Source organism: Equus quagga, chromosome 3 (assembly GCF_021613505.1).
Source record: "Equus quagga isolate Etosha38 chromosome 3, UCLA_HA_Equagga_1.0, whole genome shotgun sequence".
In the NCBI taxonomy this organism is placed as follows: Eukaryota; Metazoa; Chordata; class Mammalia; order Perissodactyla; family Equidae; genus Equus; species Equus quagga.
Genome location: NC_060269.1, coordinates 68,757,205 through 68,783,129, shown reverse-complemented (window position 1 = coordinate 68,783,129; position 25,925 = coordinate 68,757,205). Strand labels below are relative to the sequence as shown.

At 55.0% G+C, this 25,925-nt stretch overlaps 2 protein-coding genes across 3 annotated transcripts in view; one reads left to right on the top strand and one right to left on the bottom strand.

The window, feature by feature from the left end:
- Positions 1–7,395, top strand: part of LOC124237673 (uncharacterized) — a 41,774-nt gene extending 34,379 nt beyond the window's left edge. The window contains exon 6 of the mRNA XM_046657627.1: positions 5,923–7,395. Coding sequence (XP_046513583.1) covers positions 5,923–6,030 — 108 coding nt within the window. The 3' untranslated portion in view covers positions 6,031–7,395. The remainder of the gene's footprint in view (positions 1–5,922) is intronic.
- Positions 1–25,925, bottom strand: part of PEBP4 (phosphatidylethanolamine binding protein 4) — a 184,978-nt gene that overhangs the window by 42,532 nt on the left and 116,521 nt on the right. The gene's annotated exons all lie outside the window — the stretch shown is intronic.

Here is a 25,925-nt window from a genome sequence, read left to right as displayed (position 1 = left end):
TTGACCCTTGTGGGGGAAGGGGGCTCCTGCTGCCGGCTGCCACACCGTCCTGGCTCCCTGGCCTGGCGAGAACAACAGAAAGCTGTCCTGACCTACTCCTTAGTAAGCGTCTTCAGTATGCTAGGAAGTGCTTCACATGCGGACGTTCTAAGTCCAGAATAAAGGACAGCTAGTTCGAATCCCTAGATGGCTTATGTAGGCAGAGCCTTGACCCCGGTCCTTGCAGGATGCTCTTTGACAAAGGTTCACCCTGGAGGCAGGGCCTGGACCACGTGCCCTGCAGGTTCTGAACCTGTCTGACCCTCTGTGAGTCTGGGGTGTTAAAGAAGTTGTGAGTGCGTGAATTCCGCCGTGGATGGGTCCTCTCTTGCACCATGCACTCAGTTTACAGCAGACTGACTTCTCAGAGCAGGAGAGGTCTCGGGGGAGTCGGGAGATGTGCATGAGAACTCTGGCTTCTCCGTCTCCTCATGGCCCTCTCCACCCACGGGAGGCGGGACCCAGCCAGGCACCAAAGCCCGGAGCCTCCCAGCAAGCCCAGGTGGGCCTATGAGGTCATGCTTCCTACCACACCTCACAGGTGGCCCTGTCCTGGGGAGGCTCTGGGCCTCGGGGGCAGGTGTGGCAGGGTAGTGTGTGGGGGAACCCCTTCAGCCTTCACAGTCCCCTCTGGGGGCTGGCGGTGCCCCTTAAAGCCAACTGGAAGGCTCTCTTCTTGCCTGGAAGAGGTCCAAAGCCCGTGTGGCTGCTGACACGTGGGAGGCGGGGTGTAGGGGGAGGCGGGGAGAGCGAGAAGACCCCCCTGCAGGCGGCGTTCATACAGAATGCATTTCCCAACGTATCCCTCTGGCCCGTTGGAGCCCCTTCTGCTCACGGCTCTGTTTATACATGATAGACAACTAATTAACATCCAAACCTCTTGAAAGGTCTTTTCAGAGGTAATGTTCTGACAGATTATGTCAGCAAGGAGCACTGATTTGTCTAAGCATGGATCACATTGTTTCAGATTGAATGAGGTGAATATTAAGCTGCTTTAAATGTACTCTTCATAAAGCACTAATTACACACTCCCAGGGGAGAACAGCCAAGGAATACTAAACAGCAGAGAAGTCAACAGAAGGTTCTTTTTATAGTATGTTGCTGGGCTCTGTGTTTTTCTGTCTCCTTCTCTCTCTCCCTCTCTCTCTCTTTTTTTTACAGTAAAATCACAGCACGCTAAAGAATACACATTTATAGCACAATGCTTCTCATCTAATTATATGGCAATCATTAGTTTTAAGCTGGATGCATTATATTTTCTTTGATATATTATGCCTGAGGCATAACTCTGCATTCATTGCTGCTCCTGGCAGATTCCAGTCCCTCCAACCCCCTTTCCCAACCCCGAGGCCTCTCTACCCCCACCCTTTAACAAATTATTAACCCCTGCTGTTAGTTTGCTCATTGTCTCAAAAAAATTCGCAATTTAAATCGGCAAAAATGGGGCAAACGACACACCCTTCATTAATTTAAAGGAAAGAAAAAAAGAAAAAGAAATCTCACGTATTCCTGGGGCCTGTGCAATTTTTTATTAACCAGGTGATGTCCTGAATACACAGTCCCTGCTCCCACCTCGGTGCAGCTGCTTCGTGACAAAGTCTTCTGGATCCCACTGAATTCCCACTTGGCTGAGCTTCACTGTCCCTCAGGGAAAGAGAGATTTATATGTATATAAATATACATCTATAAAAGCCACAGAGGGTGGAAAACCATGTGGCAGGGAGCATTCCAGCAAAAATGCAGGGTGGCCCTTCAAAATGCCTGTCTACAGATGTAGCCAGAATTCCACTCCATCAGTTTTTCTTGGTGTTTCTGACAGTAGCCCTTGCCCATGGCTGAGATGGAGCAAGATCAATTTCGAGATGCCCTAGATTCTCGTATTCTCAGTCCCGGAGAGAGGAAAAGGCCAATTTCCATGGGGATGGATGGCCTGATATTGACCCAACAGGTTTCTTCTTGGTCAGGCCTCCGATTACCATGGCTCTAAAGATGGGAGAGACTGCAGGGCCGGGAGAGGGAGAATTCCTCCTGTGTAGGAAGTAGGCGGGGCCTCGCCTCCCTGCTGTGGTCTTCCTCTGCCTTCCCCACGCCAACCAAAGAACTGTGGGATCTTGGAGTTGAAGGGATTAGAGATTTGCTGAGGAACCTCTAGCAAGAGGGGCTTTGGAATTCACCTACTGTCACAGAGCTGCCTGCAGGTATGGCTGGAGTCCGGGGTCCTGACTCCCAGGCCAGCAATCTTTCTACTTCGACCAGAGTAACTCCAGGTGACTCTTCCCTCCCAAGAATGATCAGGGCAGAGGAAGAAGATGACAGAGTCTGCATGCTGGCGTCCCCCAAATTCAAATGTTGAAAGCCTAACGCCAGTATGACGGTGTAAGGAGGAGGGGCCTTTGGGAGGTGATTAGGTGATGAGGGTGGAGCCCTCGTGATGGGATTGGTGCCCTTACAAGAAGCGGCAGGAGAGAGGTTGCTTCCTCCCTCTGCTCTCTTGGCCGGCCACGTGAGGACACAGGGAGAAGGCAGCTCTTAGCAGACACTAGGTCTGCTGGCGCCTCAATCTGGGACTTCCCAGCTTCCAGAACTCTGAGAAGTCAATGTTTGTTTTTTAAGCACTCAGTCTGTGGCAGTTGTAGCAGCAGGACCAGACAGAGACACAGCGTTATCCTCCCTGAGAGCTGGAAGGAGTCTGGAAAGGCATCTGGCCCACCCCTCTGGCTGCTGCTTGAATCTCCTTCCCAGGGCCCCCAACCTTGGCACTGCGCATTCTTGGCTCTGGCTCCTCCAGGGATGGGTGGGTTGGGGACCCCCTCCCATAGCAGTCGGATGGTCATTGTGCAGCTCTCATGGTTACAAGTAGGAGTTTGAGAGCAATGCACATGGGAGCTGGGGTGCCTGGTTCAAATCCTGCACTGCCACCTCCCAGCTCTGGGACCTTGGATGAGTGATTTAGCATTTCTTTAGCTTCTGTTTCCTCCTCATCTGTAAAATGGGAATAATACGGGTGCCTGCCTTCAGGGCTTGGTCAAGCAGTGCCCAGCTGACTAAGCTATCTCAGGCTGGCTGTTATTAGTGTGAGGCAGTCCATTTGCCTCCAGAGAGTCCCTGCCATGGTCGCAGTTCCACCTGCGCCCCACGAAAGGACACTGATTTTCTCCCACGTGACTGCTTCCAGTTATCGCCCTCATTCATTGCTCGGCTTTCACTAGGGGACCCTGCGTGCCAGGTGTGTAGTGCCAGGAGTGGAGAGAGGCGTGAAGATGACCTGCTCCGGAGAGGGAGAATTCCTCCTGTGGAGGCAGTAGGCGGGGCCCAGTCTCACGGAGTTTACGTCCCAGAGGAACTAGCACTTTGTCCTCAGAGCTGCTCCTCCGCAGGGGAAATGCTCAGCAGCTTCTTATGTGTGTTCCTCCCTTAACTTTTTCTGGTCCATTTTTCTTATGTGAAATCACTCGGAGAAATGTACTGGTGAAGAAGAAAAAACGGCAGTACATCTGAACTCCAGTCCAGAGTGTGCCTTGTGCCTATGACCCAAATACACCTCATAGTGCCGGTCACTTGAGATTGGGATTCCATTGGGTGGAGGGGTACCAGCAATGCTTTTTATTAAAGCTCCCAAATCTAACGTGTGTGTGCACGCACGTGCATCTGTGTGTGTGCGCAAACCCCCCTACCCCCATCCCACTGCATACCCGCAGCGCCTGCACCCTGGGTAAGTTGAGAAGGCTGCCTCTGTACCTGTCCACTCCCCCGGACATGCCTGCTGCTCCGGTGCTGACTCCCACCTTCTGCTCTCTCCTTGAGCCCAGCTTATTTCCTACAGATGGATTACTTGCTATGCTAGGGTCCTCCAGAATCTTCCAGAATGTGCTGTTAATTGACAGCCCCACTGTCTACCCAGGGTGTCCAGGGACCAGGGCTGGCTTCATGGGTGTGTGACCAGTGCAGTGCACAGGGCCTTGTGTTCTGAAGTGGCCCGCGTTTGGGATTTAACGCCCTGCAGTCGTTGTTCTCAAATTTCTAGCAACTTAATCTTTCAATTTGTATTTTGTAAGTGAAGTCTGATGGGACAGTGGAGCATGTGCTGGGGATCTGGGGCCTCAGCTGATGTGTGGTTCCACTTCCTGCCACCTCCTTACCCACTCTGTGACTGCTGCCACCCTCTCCTCTCAGAAGGAGCCTAGGTGCAGGTGCAGAGATGGGGTCGGGGACTCACCCCACAGTGTCTTGGGGTGGGACAAACAGTGGCCACCCCTGTCCCCAGCAGGCAGCATTCAGTAGGTGACTCAGCAGAGGCCCCTTGCGCACCCCCAATCCGGGTACCAAGCATGTCTTGGTGTGGAGGTTGCAATCCTTGGGGGATGCCCCTCACCATGAGTTGGGGTGGTGGGCCTGCGGGAAGGGGAGACTAACTACCTCCACCCCAGGCAGAGTCCCACATTTCCAGGTTGCGCTGGGTTCTGCAAATCATGCAGTTGGCTCTGTCAGGGGCCGAGCTGGGCGCTCCCGCTCTTCATACCCCTTCACATCCAGAAGCCACTTGCTTCTCTCAGTTCTTTCTTAGGAGCATCTCCTCTCAGAGACTAACGTAGTCCCACATGAGCCTATGCTTGGACTACTGCAGCTGCTTCCGAGGGGTCCCCTGCCTCCGCACTCTCATCCCTTCCATCACCCATGCGGCCAAAGTTGGCACAATAGAAAATAAGTTTGACTTTGTCACTCTCCTGCTGAAACCCCTTCCGCAAGATTCCTCACTGACTTCAGGATCACATGCAAGCTCCCTGGTCTGCGTGCGTGTCTGATCAACGCTCCTGCCCGGCACCGTTGTAGGTGCCTCGTGGGTGGTGGCCCCCCACCCGGGTGGGCCCTCTCCACAGCTCGTGGCAATCACGAGCTTTGCTCCTGTCTTTCTCTAGGCCCTGAGGACACCACTGCATTTTATGCATTTTGTTATCTTACAGCCCAACACAGCGCCTGGCACAGAGTAGGTTTAGTGAATTGTGTAACCATAACCTTCAACATTTAAGACCCAAGGGAGTAAACATATGACGGTGGAATGATGGGGGTGCAGGTCCTATTTTTGAGGAAGAACTCTTGCCTCACCAACAGATATGGCAGCCCACGCCTTGGCCTCACCTGATGGATCCGTTAAATACACCTCTTCCTTCTAAAGCCCATGCCTCCTTCCCGGAGTCAGGCCTTCCTCACCCTCATGCTGCTTCTCTGCCCACTGCTGTTGCAGTGAGGCCTTCCGGGGAGGAGGACGTGCTCTTCAGGGTCGGGCAGACAGGGCCATACACCTCCGAGTGACTGATAAACCCCCAGTACTCCAGCATAGTGGTAGATGCTAGCAGTAGGTGGTACCCAGTACAGATACGGTCTCTGCCCTCATGGAGCTTGCAGCCACGTGGTGCTTTACTTAACTGTCTGAGCACTGCTTTCTCATTTCCAAAAGGGCCTCAGAATATCCATTCTACAGGGTCTCTCTAGAGGTTGAAATACTGCACACAGTGTGCTTGGCATGGAGTTAACGCACCAGAAAGTCTCCAAATTGGCGTTCTTCTGCATCCCAAGAGGCGCATGAAGAAACTGGCCCTTCAGACACAGGAATGTCTGTGCACATCTCTGTAGGGATGTGAGCGGGTGCCCATGACACATCCCTGTGCCTGGCCTTAGTGGTCCCCAAGAATGGAGGAGAGATTGGTGCTGGTGGTGGACAGAATGCCCCCGTGGTGCACCTGCCACTGGCTCTGGGTGGCAGCCCCCAGGAGATGTGCAATCCAGTATGAAAGTGCTCTCTTTTTCTTCTAACACTCTGCTTCACGGCAGGCATCACTTCTCTCCTCAGCACAGCATCTTACCCCCCTCTCTCCTTGTTCCCAGATGCCTAGTTCTTCCTGGCCACCCAGCTGGGTCTCAACATGGGCTTCGGAGGAGACTGAACTTGGTTTGAATGATTGCTTCTGCCACCTGACAGTTGTGTGGCCTTAGGCTACTTATGGAATCTCCCCATGCCTCAGTTTCCTCCTTTGCAAAGTAGGGATAACAATACCACCCTCATGACTTTGCTGTGGGGATGGAGAGAAGAAGAGTGGAAACGTGTCCCGCACAGCACGTGACGGGCAGTCAACCGTCAGCACACGTGAGTTCCCGGCCCCCCTGAGCCACACTGAGGTCTTGGGGGCTGAACGGATTCTCTCCCCTTAGGAGGTCCTGCATTTTAAAGAGGACACTGTGGCTGCCTGATAAAACGCCATAAATTGACTGGGGTGAAACTTCGGAGGAAGCAGTGGGGTGGAGGAAAGAGAGATTTTGGGGCAGGAAATGGCCTTCCTTTACGTCTGAAATCATACCACCTCGACTAGCAGTTCTCAGCCTAAAAGCTGTGACACACTGATGTGCTACCAGTGGTTATAGGATGTGTCACAAACAAATATGTTACTAATAATAAAGTGCCACAGTTTTCAAATAATCCCCCCCATCTTTTGCAAATTAGAGGGCATTCAAGGTCATCCCCATCATATCGTCATACCCGCTCACATTCCTATGTGATTTCTTGAGTGGGATAGGAAAGGGTGCACCCTGGAATTGAGCCCAACCTGGCCTTGCCTGGGCACGGATGTCTGTAGTCACGCGCGGCCTGGTGGAAGTAACAGTTGCAAGTCACTGACTTGAACAAATGTGAAGCTCTTGAGAAATTTAGAAGCACTAGGTACGCTGCAGAGTGAGAGAAGAGAAGGAACCACTGCCTTCTGCAACAACGTGGTCGCCTCTGAAGACAGAATACCATGCAAGCAGCCGGATGCGAAGGGGCACCAGAGGCACGGTTCCACCCTCATGAAGCTCGCTACAGGCCTGACTGACGACGGCAGCAGTCAGAACAATGTCACCTTCGGGGTGGGGGGATTGGCTGGCAAGAGGCATGTGGAGCCTTCTGGGGCACTGGAAATATTCCATGTCTTGATCTTGATGGTGGTTACATGGTGTTATGGATTGAATGTGTCCCCTCAAAACGCACGTGTTGAAACTCTACCCCCTGGAGTATTAGGAGGTGGGGCCTTTGGGAGGTGATTAGGATTAGACGAGGTCGTGAGGGTGGGGCCCTCAGGATGGGATTAGTGCCCTCATGGACGTCACGGGAGAGCTTGCTTCCCCCGTCCCTGCCCTCCTCCACTGGGGCGCACTTGGAGAGGTGGGCTCCGAAACCCAGAAGGCCTCACCAGAAGCCCGCTGTGCTGCATCCCATCTCAGGCTTGTTTATAAGCCACCAGTCTACAGTGTTCTGTTATAGCAGCCCGAATGGCCTAAGTCAATGGGTACAGAACCGTGAAGTTTTACTCTTAAGATCTGTGTTTTTGATGTATATATTTATAACTTAATAAAAAATTATTTGAGAAGCACTTTGGCATCTCAGGCACGCACCCGTCAGGGTTTCCTACAGCGCCCAGGGACAGTTCCCCGGATGTTCTCAGGTTCCCGCTGAGGATTTTTAGCATAGAAACCTTGGGAACACTGGGGTCGCATCAGGCCTTTTCTGGAGGCAGCTACTGGCCGTGAGCTGTCCTGGGTGACTCTGCGCTCCTCAGAGCCACCTCCTGGCTGACGACTTCAGGGCTGACATCCTTGTCTCATTAGTGCCCAGTATGTCTGGGCAGAGGTGCGACCCTCACCGGATAGTCTCATTTCTCCTGGTGGGACAGCTCCCAGCAGAGCGAGAGCATGCACGTTACACTGCCTGTTTTGAAGTGCTCCCCGCCTGGGGCTTGGGGCTCTCAGGGGCGCCAAAGAGCAGCTCCGCAAAAGGAGGCAAAAGGCGGTCCATGGCCCAGGATGCTGAGGTGACTCTCCTGGCTGCCCATGTGGTGCTCATTTTGTTTGCTTTGTGGGTTACTTTTCACCCACCCCTTCGGTTGCCGAGGAGACAGTGACGCAGCCTCGGGTGGGGCCTCAGGCTCAGTCACTGCTGAGTCTTTTAAGGGATGGCGATTCAGTGAGGTGCCAGGTGCCCAAGGGCTGGTGCAGGGGGTGGGGGGCAGGGCAGCATGGGGAGGAGGAGAGGGGTGACCTGATTGCAAGAGGCAACAGGTTTGCTGCTGGCCTGCTGGCCTGCCCCAGTCAGGATGTAGCTTTTTACTCAGAGCCTCAGGAGGCTCACCCTTGGCTGTGTTACTAGCAGATAGAAGGCAGACGGTTCCAGAGGCCAGAGGGAACAGCCGTTTCCTGTCCTGGGTGTTGCATGGCCTGGGTCAGTTGCTCTCTGAGGCTCCAGCGCTCCAAAGCTCCTGCAGACCAGTCACGTCGGGAGCAGGCAGAATGGGTTTCTGCGCACCGACAATGCATTTACGGGCACCTGGGGGAAGGTGGCAGGGGGAGGTTGTCTGGGAGCTAGGATTCAGGTGGACCCTTCTCAATGTGAGAAATGGCTCCTCTTCCTCCAGAGATGAGGTCACTCGCCTTCCATCCTTATCGCCATCACCAATGACACTGGGACCCTTGGGACTTCACAGCCAGTGTGTTCTGTCTTCTGCCACCTCAGCCTGCAGGGTCTCAGGCCCAACAGCCTCCAATCCCCACCTGGCTCTCTGTCATGTATGGAGCCTGTCCTGGCCTCCCTCAGGCTCATGCTCCACACACCACCAAGTAGCCCAATTCCAAGCCCAGGAAGGCCATTCAGGTGGGTCTACCGCAGCCTTGTCTTGGGCCCTCTCTTTTAGAGGCCCTGCTGAGACACGAGGTCTGCAGCTCTGGACTGAGCGTTTCAGTCAGGGTGTCCCATATTCTGTTCTCCACCCCAGGGCTGCAGTAGCGAGCACGGCTCTCCTGACTCTGTGCCTCAGTTCTCCTTTCTGGGTCTCTCTTCCTCTCCTGCTGCGTGAACGCCCTGCAAGGTCTGGCCGGCGGCAGCTCAGAGCGCTTCACAGTCTGAAACCGACGGGATCACTTCCCACTGTCGGCTCCACCCCTGACTTCTCCCTCTCTGTCATTTTCCCTATCACTCAGTCTCGAAACACGGAGTTATTTTTGATTCCTCTTTCTCCTTTATCACCCTTTTCTAGTCACTTATCAAATTCTGTCAGTTGCTCCCTCAAAGTGTCTCTAGCATATGTCCCTTCCTTTTTTAAAAATGTTTCATTGTTTTTCTTAGTATAAAAGAGAAATATGCTCAGTATAGGGAATTTAGAAAATACAAATAACCAAAAGAAGAAAATTAGAATTGCTCATCGTTCCCCCAGGAGCCACACCCAGTCAGTCCCTTGCCCTTTTCTTTCTTTCCTTGTCTCCCCATCCCTGCCACCATTACCTTGTCTACAGGCCTCCCCTCGGTCTCTCTGATCCCCTCTGGTCCACTCCGCCACCTTGGCCAGTCTAACCTTCTCAAATTCTGTCTCCAAGACATGTCTCATCTGGGGCAGCCACTAGCCCACAGGAAACAGGAGTCCCTCTGGCTGGAAGCCCACAGCTTGGCAAGCATATGGTGGGCACATTTGTGTGATTAGGAAGAAGGTTCCCCTTGCTCTGGGTGGAGGAAGCTCTGGGGCTCAGTGAGTGGCTGGTGGGCAGAGTGCAGGCGGCACCTCAGCCCCTGGCTGCCCTGTCTGTGGAAGCAGTAAGTAGCTGCAGGAGACGGCCACACCCTCCACGCCTTCCTCCCCGTCCCTCCCCACAATGCCCCTCCTTGGGGCCTGGCCCACCTCAGACGCCTACAGGGTCCAGGCCGGTCCCTGGGTGGGCGAGGCAGGGCTGTGAGAACAGGAGACGGCCTGGGTTGCCAGATCTTCACCCAGACTATTAGATGCAGTATCCCAATTTTTCAATGCCACCTACTAATTCAACACGTTACGAAGCCTTGTCCAGGCTGAGAGAAGCTGTCCAGCTCTGCCACTGCCCACTCTCCTCTGAAGATGGCCGTGCCTCTGCCCTGCCTCTCCCTCATCAGCTTTGCTCCTCGCACAGCAACGTGAGATACCCGTGGGCAGTTCAGGTGACATGGTTTAGTGGAGAGCACACTTATTCATCCGTTCAACAAGCATTTAGCGAGCGCCAATGCAGGTTTTGCAGTGAAAAGTCTGGGTTTGTGTTCTGATCTCACCACTTTCTTGAGCAAGTCACTTAAACTCACTTTCCTACCTGTAAAATGGGGATTTAAATAATTCTCAACCCACTGACTTGTGAAAAGGCATTGAAATCATGTGTGTGACGGCATCTGTAAACTGTGAGGCTCCGTGAGATGTCATTATTACCCCCTCTCCTGTCGTTCAGGGTGTCTGGCCGTATGTTTCTAGGTGGTGTGAACAGGCTCCCTATGGCAGTGAGCACATACGGGCATTTGATGAGTCCTTGTGGACTAGTTAGTAAAATGTATTTATAGGACCATGTCTACCTCTCTTTCAATAGAGGATTTGTATAGATTACAACCAAACCATATGCAATGAAGTGGTAATATAATAATATTGATAATGATAATGGAGTGCTGCTCCCTGCTTGCCACTGTGCTAAGAGCTTTTACAATCGTTGTCTCCTGTAATCTTCACGAAAACACTGTAAGGCAGGTCCTATTATGACCCCCTTACAGAGAGGAGGAAATTGAGGCAGTGAAATTAATAACATCTCCTGAGCTGTACAGCTGGGGAAGGTGTGGACAGGAGAGGGAAGGGGGATGAAGCGGCACAGTGAGTCAGCCCATGGCTTTGAAGGGTTGGAGATAACATATACAAAGTCATCTGCAAGAGTCCCAGGCCAATTGTAAGCGCTCGGTAACTCATACCTATTATTACCGGGTTCTAGGCACATTGTATACATTATTTCATTTAATTCAGTTTTTACCACAACCTTGTGAGGTAGGTGTTATTACGTCCATTTTAAAACGTAGAAACCGATGCTCAGAGAGATTCAGTGCCTTTGCTCAGGCCACACAGCTGGAGATTGAGAGGCGGGCCTGGGACCCAGGTCCCGCTGTCTGCTTTACCCTGTGGTCAGCTGTCTGGGGCTTACGAACCTTTCCCCGGACAAATAGGAAATGCTCTGCTTCCTGTAATGTTGCTGGTGGTACTTCTGTGAGCCTATTAGCTGGAGGCCCCTGGTAAGGCCTGCAAGCAGCCTCCACCAGAGCCCACTGTCTCTCAGACACACCTGTACAGTTGGGATGCTGAGGGCTGGGGTCCCAGAGCTACTGTGGGCCCTCCCTTTAAACTTCAAGGGAGCAAAGACTTACAGAACCTATCTTGGCCTTCCCCACCCCCTACCCATTTTTTTTTCCAAAGAAAAATGAAAGAATCTGATAATTACTTCTATCTACCACCCAACTGTACTAATTACCAACCTATTTCTTCACAGTGTGACAGACACCAGCTCTGGAAAACACATAGAGATAAATTAGCACTAATTGGTTTTCCTCTGGCTGTTTGAATTAGTATTTAAAGCTCCAATTACAAAGCAGAATAATTGCTATTAATGTCCTATCACAGTACAAAAGGCAGTTCTCCCAAGAACCAGCCCAGGTGTATCATTACTCTGATTACAGCATATTTAACCTGGCTCGTTAAGAGGGAGCCATAGGGGACAGTTTCAATATGGCGGACAGACCACTTCCTGTAGGGTGGAAAGCTTGAAGACAGAACTGTGACTGAGGGAAGAAAGAGGCGGGAACAGAAGAAGGGATGGGAGAGAATGGGGAAGAGCTGAGGCTGGAGGCCTGTGGGATTTCTCAGCAGGGCCCCTGGCCTTTCTTCCTGCTTCCCTCACTGTCTGCCTGGGGACCATCCTGGGTCTAGCCTACCCCACTCTGTCCCGAGCAAGCCTCCTCCTCAAACCCAAGGCCAGCCCAGCCCTCCGCAGGCCTTCCTGGCCCCTGCATGGATGCCTGGTGAGTCTGGCTGCCAACAGAAGACCCTGTGGGATGTTGTGATGTTGGCATCAGAATGGTTGATACCAGTGAGGAGTGGGGGCTCTGCCCTCCATCCACATCTCCTCTCCACGTTGGCTCGGTCGGGGGCTTCAGGACCCCGAGTGTGCTTGCTGCCCCCCTGCGGAGGGCCTTGTGTTACCCTCTCTTTCTCCCTGCATCCTTCTTGGCATTGTTTTCATTCTTGCTCCTCTACTGGGACCTTTCCTGTTCTGACCAGAGGACTGCGGGTGAGTTGGGGAGAAGGTAAGCCTGGTGAGGGCACCCCAACAGGTTCTGTACAAAGGAGGTAAGGTAGAGGGTCCTGACTTTCCCTGCACGGGCTAGACGCCAAGTCCTCCAAACTCCAAAGGCCTCAGTTTCTTCAGCTGGAAAACGGGCACAACAACCTCCCTCTTTCTGGTTCCCCAGAGCTACGAGGATCAAATGAGGATGCACGGGTGGGAAAGTCCTCGTCCGTCACGGAGGGCTGCCCCTAACTCAAGGGCGCCCTTTCCTCGCCTCTGGAGCAGTGCTGGCTTGTGGACGGCTCTCCGGGCCAGGAGAACTGCTTCTTGCACCTCTTTTCTTTAGTCTCTTCTTCTCTTTCAATAGCTGTCCTTTCTCCTCTTTGTCTCCTTTTCTACTTCCACTTCCTCCTTTCCTCTCGGCCTCCTAGATCTCATCTGTATCCCCATTCATGCTGGGATGCTAAGAACTCAATGAGCTACCCTTTCCTGGAGCAGCTGCGTTTAAAAAGGGAGGGCTATGTTTAACCCAAAGAAATGAGTCACTAATGGTGAACTTTCAGGCAAACTGAGATGATATTTTGTGGGGGAGAACGAGGATGTCACAGCGCTCCTTAGAGCCCCATAGGCAGCTGTCTACTCACTGACACATAGGTTTGGTGTGGCCCTGTGCCAGGCTCAACGCGATGGGAAGCGTTAGCCAGAGAGGAAGGAGGCGCTGCAGATAGAAGGTGGCGAGAGAAAAATCACCCACAGGTGACTGAGGCTCCATGAACTTGACTGAGGCTGCTGACTCTGAATGCCGAGGTCACAACATGAGGCTTAGGGGGGTTCCCGTTCTGGGGGGGGCTGGCAGTGAGCTTCTCTGGCCCATATGTCCCCCCAGGACAGCCAGCTGTGTTTCCCGGGCAGAGCTCCGGTGGGGCGTCCCTGAGGCCATCCTGAGGGTGCAGCCTCCCCAGGCCTGCCACCACCTTTACCTTTGGCTGCTCCGGCTCCTTTGCCCAGAACTCTTTCTCTGTTGCCATATGGGAAATAAACCAAACTGACTTCCCTCATGAGGACTCCTCCGTCTGTTTCACCCCCTCCTCTGTTCCCTGCCCTTCTGTGCCCTCGGGTCCCTCACCTGCTCCTGCCCAGGAGTCCTTCTTCCTCAGTCCTGCCAGCCTCTGTGTGCCACCCCCTTCTCCGAATGGGAAGAGATGGCACAGAGTAAGGGGCAAAGTGGTGTCGCTGGAATCCAGAACCCGGCTCAACGCAGCTCTGCCGTAAGTTAGCCGTGTGAGAGGTTTCCCACCTGTACCAGGAGGGTTGGGCCCCCAGGTCCCTTCCGGGGGAATATTCCAGGACTTTATGGCTCTCTCCTCCCTCCTTCTCCACACCACCTGATCTCTGATCTCTCAGCAGCCAGTGCCGCTCAACACCCTTTGGGGACACTTGGGCCCCAAGAGCCTCGGCCAGGGGCTTCCCCAGGTGGGCGGTGAGAAGGCAGTCGGGGCCCGTCTGCCAGGGAGAAGCCTCTGGGTGGTCTCTGCCGGGTGGGCCCAGCTGTAGCAGCCTGGGAAAGGAGCATGACTGCCAACAAATCCCTCCTTACAACCATGCCGGGAGGGACGCACGAGGGCCGTGGGTGGTGTTCACGTATGGGGGGATTTCTTTTTAAGAGACAAGGTGGGTGGAATGGGGGAAGCCAGCTGGCTGTGGGCTCTATTTCTACTGACAAGGCTTTACCCTGTAGGTGTGAGGAATTCCAATTAAATATGCAGCCTATTTGTCTGTGTGTGGGAGAGGGTTTGCTGGGAAGGAGGGGAGCGGAGCAGCGTCTCTGCGGCACCAGCAAACCAGAAATTAGCTCCGTTCATCACAGGCGCACGGGGCTTCCCGCAGCCCTCCTGTGCACTCACAGGAGCGGAGAAGGAGACAGACAGGGGAAGCGCAAGAGAGGTTGGGGAGGCGGCTTCTCCAGACTCCAAGGGCTTCCGGAATCTCTGAGTGGGCAGGATGGGTTGCCCGACTCCTTGGCTCTTGGGGGGTTTCCCGTTCTGGAGGCGTTGGCAGTGAGCTTCTCTGGCCCATCTGTCCCCACCAGGAACAGCCAGGGTCGTCTGGGCTCACCCCTGAAACAACAGGGGTCTGTGTGCACGTACAGGGGCGTCTCCAACTGGGAAGGCAGGTGGGTCTGTGGCCGGGGCTGCCCAGGGCAGACACTGTCACCTCTGCAGGGCCTGGGGACCACTTGGACCCTCCCCTTCTTGACTCCCATGTCAGGGCGGCACTTAGAAAGCCTCAGTGAGGGGCAGCAGTTCCTCTGAAGAACAGAGCCCTGAAATGCGGATGCTGGGGCTCACATGTTGCGCGCAAGGATCATGCCAAGGAATTTTGCGGGTATGTGGTTCTCCAGAAGCCATTGCAAACCTTTTGCCATCCCTTCATCCCTCTTTTTACTCATAGATGGGATTTGGTAGAAAACATGAAAGTTCTCCATGGTACTAAGAGCAATCCATGCTGAAGCTGGTAAATACAGTCTTTCAAGAGCAACGTTATGTGGTTTTTGGGGGCTTTCCATGGGTGCCCCACACGTGAAACCCTTTGAAGAGCAGCTAGGCTAACCAGGGTCTGCGGGCCCTCCTGGGCACACCAGCTGCCTTGCTTTTAGCTTTTGAACCACTGGCCTTTCATCTAGACAGCCATGCCATCCTCTCTTACCCTCCTCCACCGCCGCTTTCTCTGTCAGTCCATGCTTCTCTGCATTTTTACTTATCTTTTCTTGGTGCTATTTCTGTCTCTATCTGCAAACACTGATTCTTCTGTCTGTTTCCCAACTGGTTAAAACACAGTCACTTGTCGACGTAAGGAGCTTAGTAATAGGTCATGGAATGGGAGGTGGAGAAGGGTTGGCAGGGCATTTTTCTGATCCGGGCACCCAAGGTGGTGGCCCACATGGCCTGATGTCAGCAGCCAGGCCTACCTGAAGGATGGTATGGAGACACAGCTTGGGTGGGTGGGGAAACCGAGCCGGCTTGTGACGGGTCCCAGAGAGGGCAGGCTTGGGTGGAGACAAGGGAAGGGTTGAGGGGGTGGGGCAGGGGCAGCACAAGCTGAAGTCTGCCGGGGAGGCAGCTGCAAAGGAGGCAGTTGTGCAGACAGGCAGCGTGGGCTGAGGACACAAGCGAAAGGCTGGGAAAGAGGCTCAGCAGGGCAGGCCTGCCTGCTTCCTCATTCTCTGATCTCTTTATTCCTTCCGCTTCCCCTCGGGTCTGGGCCTTGGGTCTAGCACAGTGCATGCAGCCAATCGCTGAAGTGTTTCCCTGAGCCAAGCTCAGGAGAGCTGGGAGAGGGGCAGGACACGGCCCTGTCCTCAGGAGGAATGCACCAGCTGGGGGCCACACGGAGCACTTAGAGAATGGCTGTTGCTGCGGGGAGCCCATCAGGACAGCTGTGGCCACGGTTTCCTGGGCTCCCGGAAGGAGCGAGCCCTAAGAGCCAGGTGGGGTTTATTTTAGATTGGGGAGGATGTGCTCTTGGGCGGGATCCCTCTAGGTTGTGAGAACTACCTGAGCCAGGGCCCAGGTGGGCTTGGCCTGGGGTGGAACAGGGGCAGGGAGGAGAGTGGGGACCCTCGGGGGAGAGGCAGGCCTCTGAAGGAGATGGGCAGGGCACATTTGGCAGGATCTCCCGGTAAAAACAAGAAAAAGGCAGGGAAGTTCATTTGCTGGCTCCCAGCCTGCCCTGCCTTCCTCACCCTGCCAGGTTCCCTCCTCACTCACGCTGCACAGCATTCCTGTCACCCCCAGAGCTGGGGGCGGTGACCGGGGTGCGGGGAAATGTTGTGAATGGCAGAGCTACTCTGAGTCCCAGCTTTCCTCTTGCGAGGGGGAGAGAATCCAACCATGAGGCACTTTCCTGGTGCTGAGGATAGCCTCGTAGGAGGCTGAGGGGTCCAGTTGGATGGGCAAGGCTGGGGAGGCTGCAGGCGTGTGGGAGGAGGGTTTTCACTTTCTGGCTTTGCCAGACCCTACAAGAGGAATTACAGCCTGGCTGTCTCATTCCCAGGGCCATCACCACATTCCGAGTCCTCCCATCACCCATCCCCTTCTAACTCAGGGTGGGGCAGTCTCCCCAGAAAAGGGAACAGAGTCCCACAGTGGAGGACCCCTCGGACAGCAGCACTCCCAGGACAGCAACCACCACTGTTCCCTTCCTCTCTCTGGTTGCCTCTAGACTCTGGAATGGGGTGGGGGCTGCCTCCCGCACCCCTGTTGCTGAGTGCCTTCTGAAGCTGGGCTCTCCTGCTTGTCCTGAGCTCGTCTGAGCTCTGTAGTGTGTCCATCTCACGCAGCTCAGTGCTGAGAAGGTGATGAGTGACCTTACTCCTCCGACCCAATGACCCCCAACCATCCTGGGACAGCCAAATCGGTAAGCTGGGATCCTGCTGTCTCTAGGACGTCTTCTTTAGGGGCAGTTTTGGGGGCACGTAGGTGCATGCGTGCAGGAGGGCAGGCACAGCACGAATGTGGACGGGTCCCTTGGCCTCCTCCAGTCCTCACCTGGTACCCTGCACATAGGAATGGCTCCACCCAAGTGACTTCTCCCTGCCTTCCTGTTGTCCCCATTTCCCTCTCCTGTGCTCCTGGGAGGAGAAAGAGGCGTCTGCTGATGGAGCTGGGCTGGGGCCAGACTTTCTACTGAGATGAACAGGCCTGAGTGGAGATCTTCCCAGCAAGCCTCTTAGAGAAGGTTCTGGAAGTCCTTTCTTGTCCGTGTGCTGGGCATGGAGAGGGGTTCCCAGCCTTCTCTCCCGGATCTGCTGAGGCCGTCTGGAGGGTGCCTTTTTGGGGAAAGGAAGTCCTTGGCCCCTCATTGGCACCCCTCTGCAGTGGGGACTCTGAGAACTTGTCACCTTGTTGAAGGCTGTCCTCAGAGGTGTGAGGAACTCCAATTAAGCATCCAGCCGGTCTGCCTGTGTGGGGAGCCTGGGGTGGGGGAGGCAGCCTTGCAGTGGCATGGTGACTAATCTCACAGCACCAATTATGAGCCTCTGGGGAGGAGGTGGTGGGAAGGTGGGTGGGGGAGGCGGGGGCAGTGGGGATTGAGGTTTCCTCACCAACTCAGCTGTCTGGCTCCCTGTGTGGGTCCTGCAGGCCAGAGGAGAGTTTGAGAGCCCAAGAAAAGAAACCCACAGGGACCCAGACTCCAGGCACACGAGAACCCTTCACCTCTGTGGGGTCCAAGGTGCCCCATATTTGGACTCACTGAATGTTTTCTGAGGAGCTTGGATGTCCCAGGAACTCATTCTCCCTACAACCCTGAGGTCGCTGCTGTTGGCCTCAATGTACAGATAGAGAATCCGAGGCGCAGAGAGGTGAGTGACTTGCCAGAGGTCACCTAGCTAAGAGGTGATCAGACCGGATGCATTTATGTCTCTGACTCCAAGACCGGTGTGCTTTTTATGGCGTCTCAGAGGCACTGGGTCAAGAGCTTTAAGGGTCTTAGATGATCTAGTGCACCAGCCACAAGTGCCCCCACCCCCGCTATATGGCAGATTGAAAAACCCAGGCTGCACGCTGCCCCGCTGCCTCCCCACTGAGAGGAAGAGTTCTTCCGGAGGCCGGCGGTCTCTCCACAGGGAACGCTTGTGCACCCAGCAAATACCTGTCCATCACTTATTGCAGGTTTAGCACTGTGCTTAGCACTGGGAAGGGCAAGGAAGGACCACTCTCCCAGAGGAGAGATTCAGTTGAAATTCAACAGGAAATGGAAGAGGCACTGAGGATCAGAAGAAAACCTTCAGTAGGTGTTGCTGGGCTTGGGAGAAGGTAGCTTTGAACCAAGTCTAGGGCCTGAGCCCAGCGTGGGGCGGGACGGAGCAGGACCTGCCAGTGGGCAGTGGGCGGGGAGGGCAGCAAGGGATGGAGGCCACCACAGCCTCTGCCGAGTGGTCTCTGCTCCTCTCCTTGGCCTCTGCAGCGGAGTCAACCCCGTGCTCCAGAGGCATGGAAAGTCTGTCCTGACGACTCAGGGGACGCTTTTAAGGGTCTATCTAGGATGAGTGCTGGGGACAGTGCTTAAAACGGAACAAAGCTTTCCAATCCCTCAGACTTCTGGGAAAACAGTAGGTTTCAGGCCTTGGTCCCCTCATGATGTTTCTCTCCATAGTTTGGGCTGTTAAAGTATAAGCTTACAGAAGGTGATTAGCTGTTTTTATTTTCCTAGGAGGACAAATGAGAGGAAACAGGGCTTAAAGTACAGCCCAGGGGCTTTTGATTGGATGTGCAAACCCTCCTGAGAGAGAAGACGGCACAGTAGTCTGCTGGGCGCAGTGGAAAGTGGGGTGTCTTCCCAGGTGTCCTGTGGCAGGTGATGGGTTACAGTCTCCTTCCTCACTCAGGCCTAGTCACTTTCACTGGTGACAGAGGCCCTTGTTTCCCAGGCCCTTTCTATAACTTTTTGAGGCCCAGAGTAGCTCCTGCCTTGAAATCCGTTTGTCAGGAGCAACCGGGTCCTCTTCCCTCCCCAAGGATGCACAGTCGGGAGGCTGCAGGAGCCACAGGTGTTCGTGTCTCTGCCTATGCCACATCTCCTTGATGCTTTGAGGTCTACTGCTCTGCTGGCTGCTCTCAAGAGGATGCCCTTTAGGCAGCCAGAGGTAGAGTCCTGGGAAGTGGGAGAATCCCTGGGGTGGGAATTATGAGGCTGAAGGCATAACTCACCCTAGCACAACTCACCAGGCAGATAAGGTGCCTGGATCAGCGGCCCTTCCCAGCTGGAAGAATGTGGACAGTGATGGCCTGACTGCTCACTTCCTGAGTGAGTCTAATGACCAGCCTCAGACATTCCCTTCCATAAAAGGACCGGAGGGTTTCTAGGGTTCCTCTGGATAAGGGGAAAGGAAACTAACACGTGTTGAGTGCTTGCCATGTGTCAACCCTGTGCCTGGAACCCCAGTAGCCTGTGGCGTAGACGTTATCTCCCATCCACAGCAAGGGAACTGGCTCAAAGATGTTCGGTAACTTGCCCAAGCTCACAGTTGGCAACCAGCTGTATCGGGGGTCAAATCTGGAACTCGTTGTCTTTGGAGTGGAACAGCCCCCCCATTCTGGGATGGCAAATGACCCTTTGTCCCCTGTCGGGCTGACCCTGGGGGTCCCTATTCTGAGCAGAGGTCCCAGAACCATTGCAAGTTGTCCCCTTTGGGACAGGGAAGGCATCCCCTCTTCTGTGCCCTGCCCACCCCATCTGGTTGCCCTTGGCAGTGAGAGTCCTGCTGGGGCTGGGGGCCTGCCCCTCCTCCAGGTCCTGTGGATGGAGGAGTAGGGAGTTCCGGGGAGAAGGGGAGCAGGGGGCGGGGGCAGCTGGTGGAAACTCCCGAGGCAGCAGGATCCGGGCTGGGAGTGGGGCGGAGGGACATGGGGGTGGGTTCCAGGCTTTTCCCCACACTTCCTCAGGGATCACTTTACATAACCAGGGCTGCTTAGTCACCGCTTTTTACTTTTTTTTTGGAAACAATTTTCTCAGCATCACAGCTCCCGTCTCCATCCCTTACTAGTCACCGGTGCTAGGGAAGTCCCTTTTCTTCTGTTCCCTAGGCAACCCAGCACATTTGCCTTTCAAATGATCCAAGGCCTGGGCGGGGGTAGGAGTTCCCTCCCCCTGTACCCGGGCCTCCCACACAGCCACTCCCCGCCTCAGTTGGCGCTGTCATGTGGCCCAGCCACCGCCTGGGGGGGGGAATCTGGGAGACCGAATGCCCTCCCTGGCGTCAGCCTCTTTTCTGGACCTTGAGCCCCGGCTCAGGCTCAGGGCTCCCGGCTCACGTCTGGAGGGGCCCATGTAGGACTTCAGACATGGCAGGCTCTCCTTACTCCTCCTCTAAGTGGGAGGTGGCAGAGCTGGGGCTATCTCAGCCATGCCCAGGAAACCTGGGGCTGGAACTAGCCACGCTGCCACCACACCCCACAGACAGGGCCTGCCTGCTGGGTCCCCTCCTTACTCTTAATGTCTTCTGGTGGGCGAGGATGGGGAGAGGGGAGGATCTGGGATGATGTCTTCCTCTCAGTCCCTCTCTGGCTCCCTTGTGTTTGCCCATGTCAACCTTGACTGGATGGTGATGCCCAACTGCCTGTGAACAGACTTGGGGTGGGAGTGGGGGTGAGGTGGGGAGGTCTCTTGGGGTGGGTGCTGGAGACACTGGGCAGAGGACCCAGAGACCTAGGCCTGAGCTGCCCTCGCATATTTCCCTTTCAAGGGTCCTGACGACACGAGGCATATGATCAGTGGGTTTGATACCACGAATGATGGGTGATACTGTGGGCTCTAAAAAGAGGGTGGCACAAAATCACAGAGCATGTAGGAACCCGTCAGTCATTCATTCAACACGTATGTGCCGAGCGCTCCCTACGTGCTAAGCATTGTGCAGGCCCCTGAGAAACCGTGGGCTGCCCAAACCACCCATGAGAGTTTTAGAGCACTTCTATCTTTAGGCAGGGTCCGTGGACCACATATAGAAAATCTTATCTGGGCACATTGGAGTTCTCATTAGGAGAAAAGTCTCTTAGAATGTTTTCTTCAAGCAGGAGTTCTTAATCCGGGATTCATGAACAGGCTTCCAGGGGGTCTGTAAATGACCAGGAATTGCAAAATTGGATGTGTTCGTGTATGCTTGCACGTGTATTTCTTTGGGGAGAGGCCCATGACTTTCATCAGACCGGGGCCTGTGGTCCTGCCGAGGAACCGGACTCTCCCTGTGGTCAGAGGCTGGCCCAGCTTTGGAAGCAGCCTGTCCCAAGGTGCACCTGAGAGGGAGAGCCCACCATGCAACACATCGCGGGTCAGTGTCGCAGTGTCTGTAACCTAGTCATTAGCTTCCCAGGGTCTGGTTCTTACCTCTTCCAGGGTCATGGGGGAGACCCCCAGGCCTCCCCAGCCTTCCTGCTCAGACCCCAGGTCCTACCTCAGCCAGAGGGCACTGAACAGGCTCTTGATTCACCAATAGGCACACCTGGCCTTGCTGCCCAGCAGGGCTCACTCAAGTTTGGGTCCCAGGGCTTGGGCTGGCTCTCCTGCCTCTCTGGGGAATGGCTGGGCGACCCGGGGCTTCTCAGGGCTCTGTCTCCCCTGTAACAACCTCACTCTGATTTCCTTTCTATATTTAGATCTTTTCTCAGTCCTTTCTTAACAGTAAGCAAATGATGCCTAGCAATCTGCTTTGTGCTTTCGATCCTCTTTCCCTCTGAGGAGAGCTGGCTGTGGCCATCCAGTTGGGAGGGGCAGCAGTCTGGAGAGGCACGCCTCCTGGGGCCTCTGTGTGGTCCGCTTTCTCTGGCCTTGGCCCCTGCGAGGCTTCCTCACTAGACGATAGAGCCAGGGGCTGTCCTGGAGGGACTCACGAGGGGCCAGGCCTCAGAGAGTGGCTGCCGTGCTGCTCCCCCCGGCTCTTGAGGCTTTCTTGTGGCTGGTGGTCAGATGTCCAGGCCTGTGAGCTTTGGGTGGAGTCAGATTCCAGGACTCCCCTAGGGTCATGTGCTCCATGAGATCCCGGAGGAGAGATCAGGACAGTGGGGTGAGTAGCACCCACTTAACACACCTGTTGTTCCAGTGCTTCCTGTGCCCCAGGAGTAGAGAGGCCCAGAGCCATCTCACTGCTGAGTGGCCTTGGGAAGGCTACGTAACCTGGGCCCCAGGAGGCCAAGGATACCTCAGCTCTGGGCTGCTGTGAGGCTTACAGAGACGGCGCGTGTTAAGTGCCCCGCCTGGACCCTGCATGCAGTCGGCGCTCCATCTTTGTTGGTTTTCCCATCACCGGCACCCCAACTACCAAACTGAGTACCCAGTGATATGTAAGGGGAGAGGGTTCCGGAGAGGCCTGAAGGAACATGGGACAGAAGGCTTCATGAAAGATGGGGTGCTGGTAGATGAAGAACGGCAACAAGAAGCAGCCCACACACTTGGAGAGAGGGCAGGAGAGAGCACCAGGACCTGCAGCAAGGGATGGAGGGCAGCTCTCTGCGGTTGTTTCTAAGATTTGTCATCAATGCCTTGTTCTTAAGGAAACTGAGGCAGTGGGGTGGCCGGGACAGGCCTCCAAGCCTTGTATTCTGGCCCTGCTGCCAGCCACTGGACGTGACCCTGTCACCAGCCTCCCGTCCTGGGAGGCGTGCCATGCTTGGGTGCTGGCAGCCAGGAGCCTGATTTAGCGTAGCCTCGTTAGGAGAAGCTAATTAACAAACCTGCATTTAAATAAGCAGCCACCCGGGTGTTTGTAACCACTGCCTTATTGAATTGTGACAAGTTATTAGCCCTTGCATGTTAAATGAAACAGAAGCATCCGGGAAAAGCCCCTAAATCCAGCCTGCATGAAGCAGATTCCTGCCGAGAACACGACGGTAGCGAGAACAGCTCCCTCGCCGCCTTGGGGAGAACTCCAGGCCTCCCTTCCTGGGAGGTTACATAATCCTCTGTCAATAGGGGTGACACCAGCAGAGAGGCAGGGAGGGGGAGGGGAGGACCATCAGAGAGGCCCTCAGCTCCATCGGGGGCTCCGCCACCTTTGTGGGTGCTAGAGACACAGCCTGGGCAAGGGGGCTGACACGGGCCAAGCAGTGCCCACCCTGGGCCACAAACAGGCCCTGCGGGCTCATGCGAATGACCTGCAGCTGGGCCCACTCCCTCAGGGCCCCAGTGTGCCCAGAAGACTTTGTCACCCCATTTGGCTCTGCTTTTGGACGACAGAACAACCCGGCATGGACCATGGGGGCCCGGCCCCCCCATGGTGTCAGCTGTACTCGGAGGGTCTCTCTGCATTTCCTTCAAACTGTGGGAAGAGATGAGCAAGGGCCAGCTTCAGTGGTGTCTTGATCTCTCTATTTTTTTGAGAAAAAAGCCATTGGCCCTCAAGTGTCCACTAGCAAGGACGCCAGGCCTTACGCAATGGAGCTGGGAGCTGCTGCAGCTCACCTTATAGTGTCTGTCCTGGGGCACCTGTGGGTGCCTGGCCTAAATCTCTCCTTGGCACCTCCTGCCCAATGCCCAAGACAGAACCAGGGGGAATGCCACATGTCTGGGATGGGGTAAGACTATAAAAGGCAAGGATGTGGAGGGGAAGTGAGATGACGCCAGTTAGGGAGGCAGGGCGGGTCAATGGTGCTCAAGACTCACGTGGGCCTAGCTTGGTCACTTGTTAGCGGTGTAACCTGAAAAATGAGTCTAGCCTGCTCCCTCCTTTAAAATGGGAACAATAGCCACCCCTATACAGGGTCTTGTGAGGAGCCAATCAGATAACGTCTACCAATTCTGCCTGGCATCTGGTAGGTCATTACAGAACGCTAGCAGAGGAGGCAGTGACAGCACCGACAGGCAGATGTGGAGCGGGGTTTCCTGGGCTCGTTGCTGCTTGATGCTGGTCCTGGCGCTGCGTTTAGATTTTGGCTCTGTTCCTTACTGGTGACGTGGCCCTGGGTAAGGTGACTCACTTCCCTGACCCATCTCCCTCATCCGTTGGACAGTGCCTGTGCTCGTCCACAGCGCTGGGGTGAGGATGGCACGAGGTCACGTGTGTTTACAAAGCGCCCAGGCGGACTAGGAAGCCATACATCCCAGCCCCCTTCCCTTGTCTCTCCTACCCACTTCCTCCATCTTTCTGTCTGCCAGCGAAAGAGCCGTTCACTCTGGCGGGTTCTGGGGTCGTGATAGCAGGGAAAGCATGCTCAGATACAGTACAGCATTCTGGGGCGTGTTTTCCTTAGAATTAGGGTGGGACCTATGAGGAGAGGCTAGATATATTTCTGGACTTTGAAAACCCCTCTGTTTGTGGTTTTTAAAAAGTTGCCACAGTGGCTCAAGAGGGCAGAGAGGAAACAATCTCTTTCTCTTCAGTCCTTCGAGCAGTCAGACCGTCAACCGACTCATCCACGGTTGTTGGTCAGAGCTCACACTCCCTGCGAAGCTCTGTGGCCGTGGGAGAGAGCTGAAGGACATAGTGGATGCCCGATGCCTGGGCAGTCATGTGAATGGAGAGGGCTGGTCCCCTCTAATTCAGGGGTTTCCTCCAGGAGCTGCCCAGGTGCCTGTCTCGGCAGGAGGTGGGCTTCGCACAGGTCGGGGAGGCGCTGTGTCCTAGAGGGGCGGAGTACGGCGAGTGGAGTTCAAGAGCCGGCTCTGTTTTCAGATGACTCGGTTAGTCTGCATGCTGAGTCTGTACTGGGGGTGTTGTCAGAAGGGCAAGAATTACACAGGGTCTTAAACTCTCAAAGGATCTTTCCTGGTGGACGTTCTCCACGTCTGGGAATTGGCAGGCGTGGAAGAAGAGACACCAGCATTTTGCCAGGTCACTTTTGTTTCCATAGTGCTCACATCCTCTCCTTTCAGTCAAAAATTTCCTTTGTACAGATTCCCAGCTGGCTAGTGATGGCAGAGAGAAAAGAGGCATAATGACAATATTCACTCTTCTCTGCCACTGCTGTTCAGTCAACAAACACATACTGGGGATAAAGAGGATTAACCACGGCCTCTGCCCTCAGGTACTTGAGTCTAGTTGGGGAGTTGAAGAAATCAAATCTGCTACTACTACTACTTCTGCTACTGCTTGTGCTGTGTTCGGGTGGCAGATGGAGGGGTGTGTGGGCCACGGTCGGTTCCCAGAGGGGAGGGCTCAGCACTGCCTGGAGGCAGGGAGGCGCAGGAAGGTCTCGTGAAGGGTGAGACGTTTGAGCTCTGACTTAAGAGACGGTCTAGGCAGGCCAGGGGCGCCGGGGAGGGCCTGGGAAGGGAAGAGCTTAGCTAAGGATCTGCTCCGGAGGAGCTCAGGAAGTCTGTTATTGCTGGGTGCGCATGGGAACCATGTGGGGACTGGCGAGAAACAAGGCTGGAGAGGGGGCTGGGCGGGTCGGGGGGGGCCCCACAGGCCACAGCAGGTGTGTGGGTTTAACTCTGTGTGGGAAGCAGGTGAGGGGTTAAGTAGGGGGTGGTCAGATGAGCACAGTCACTCTGGGGAAGGGTCTCCAGCGCTGGGCTGGAGGACAGGCTGCGGAGCACGGAGCCTGGGCACAGGTGACAGTTAGGAAGCTACTGTCTTGCCCCAGACCAGAGCTGGGTGAGGGCCTGCAAAAGACAGGGTGGGCTCCAGAGACCCAGGAGGCACAAGGCAGTGGCTGGGACGGGAGAGTGGGAGAAGGGGGCGAAGGGAAGCTTCAGGGTGAGTTGCGGTCTCAGCCTGGGGTGGCTGTGATGCCGCGGGGGAGGAGGAGCAGGGGGAGGGGCCGGGTGGAGCAGGGGAGACAGGTTTCATTTGGAATGAAGCGAGGATAGGCTTGCAGAGCATCCAGAGAGACATCCAGGTGACAGGCACCCAGGTGTGGAGCTCAGTAATAGGCAATGGGGTGTGCTGGAAGCCATGGGAAAGGATGGGCTCCTCCTGGGAAAGCCCAATGGGAAAGGGATGCTGGGAGAACCCGGGACGCCAGGAGAAAAATCACAATAGCCAAAGAAGCGAGTTTCAAAATGGGAGATGTCATTAACGGTCACAGAGATGGCCCTGGGATGAGAACTGACAAGTCTCCATCAGATGTGGCAGGGAGAGGGCCACAGGAGGAGCAGTTTCAGTGGAGGACGGACGAACAGGAAGTGGAGAAGGAGAAACCGCGCGTGCAGCCTGCTCCGAGAAGCAGCGTGGCTGGAAAAGGCAGATGAGAGGAGAGGTGGCTGTGGCTGGCGTGCGGGTGGGGGCCCTGGGAGCCTCCGTGTCCTGGCAGTGGGGACTGAGG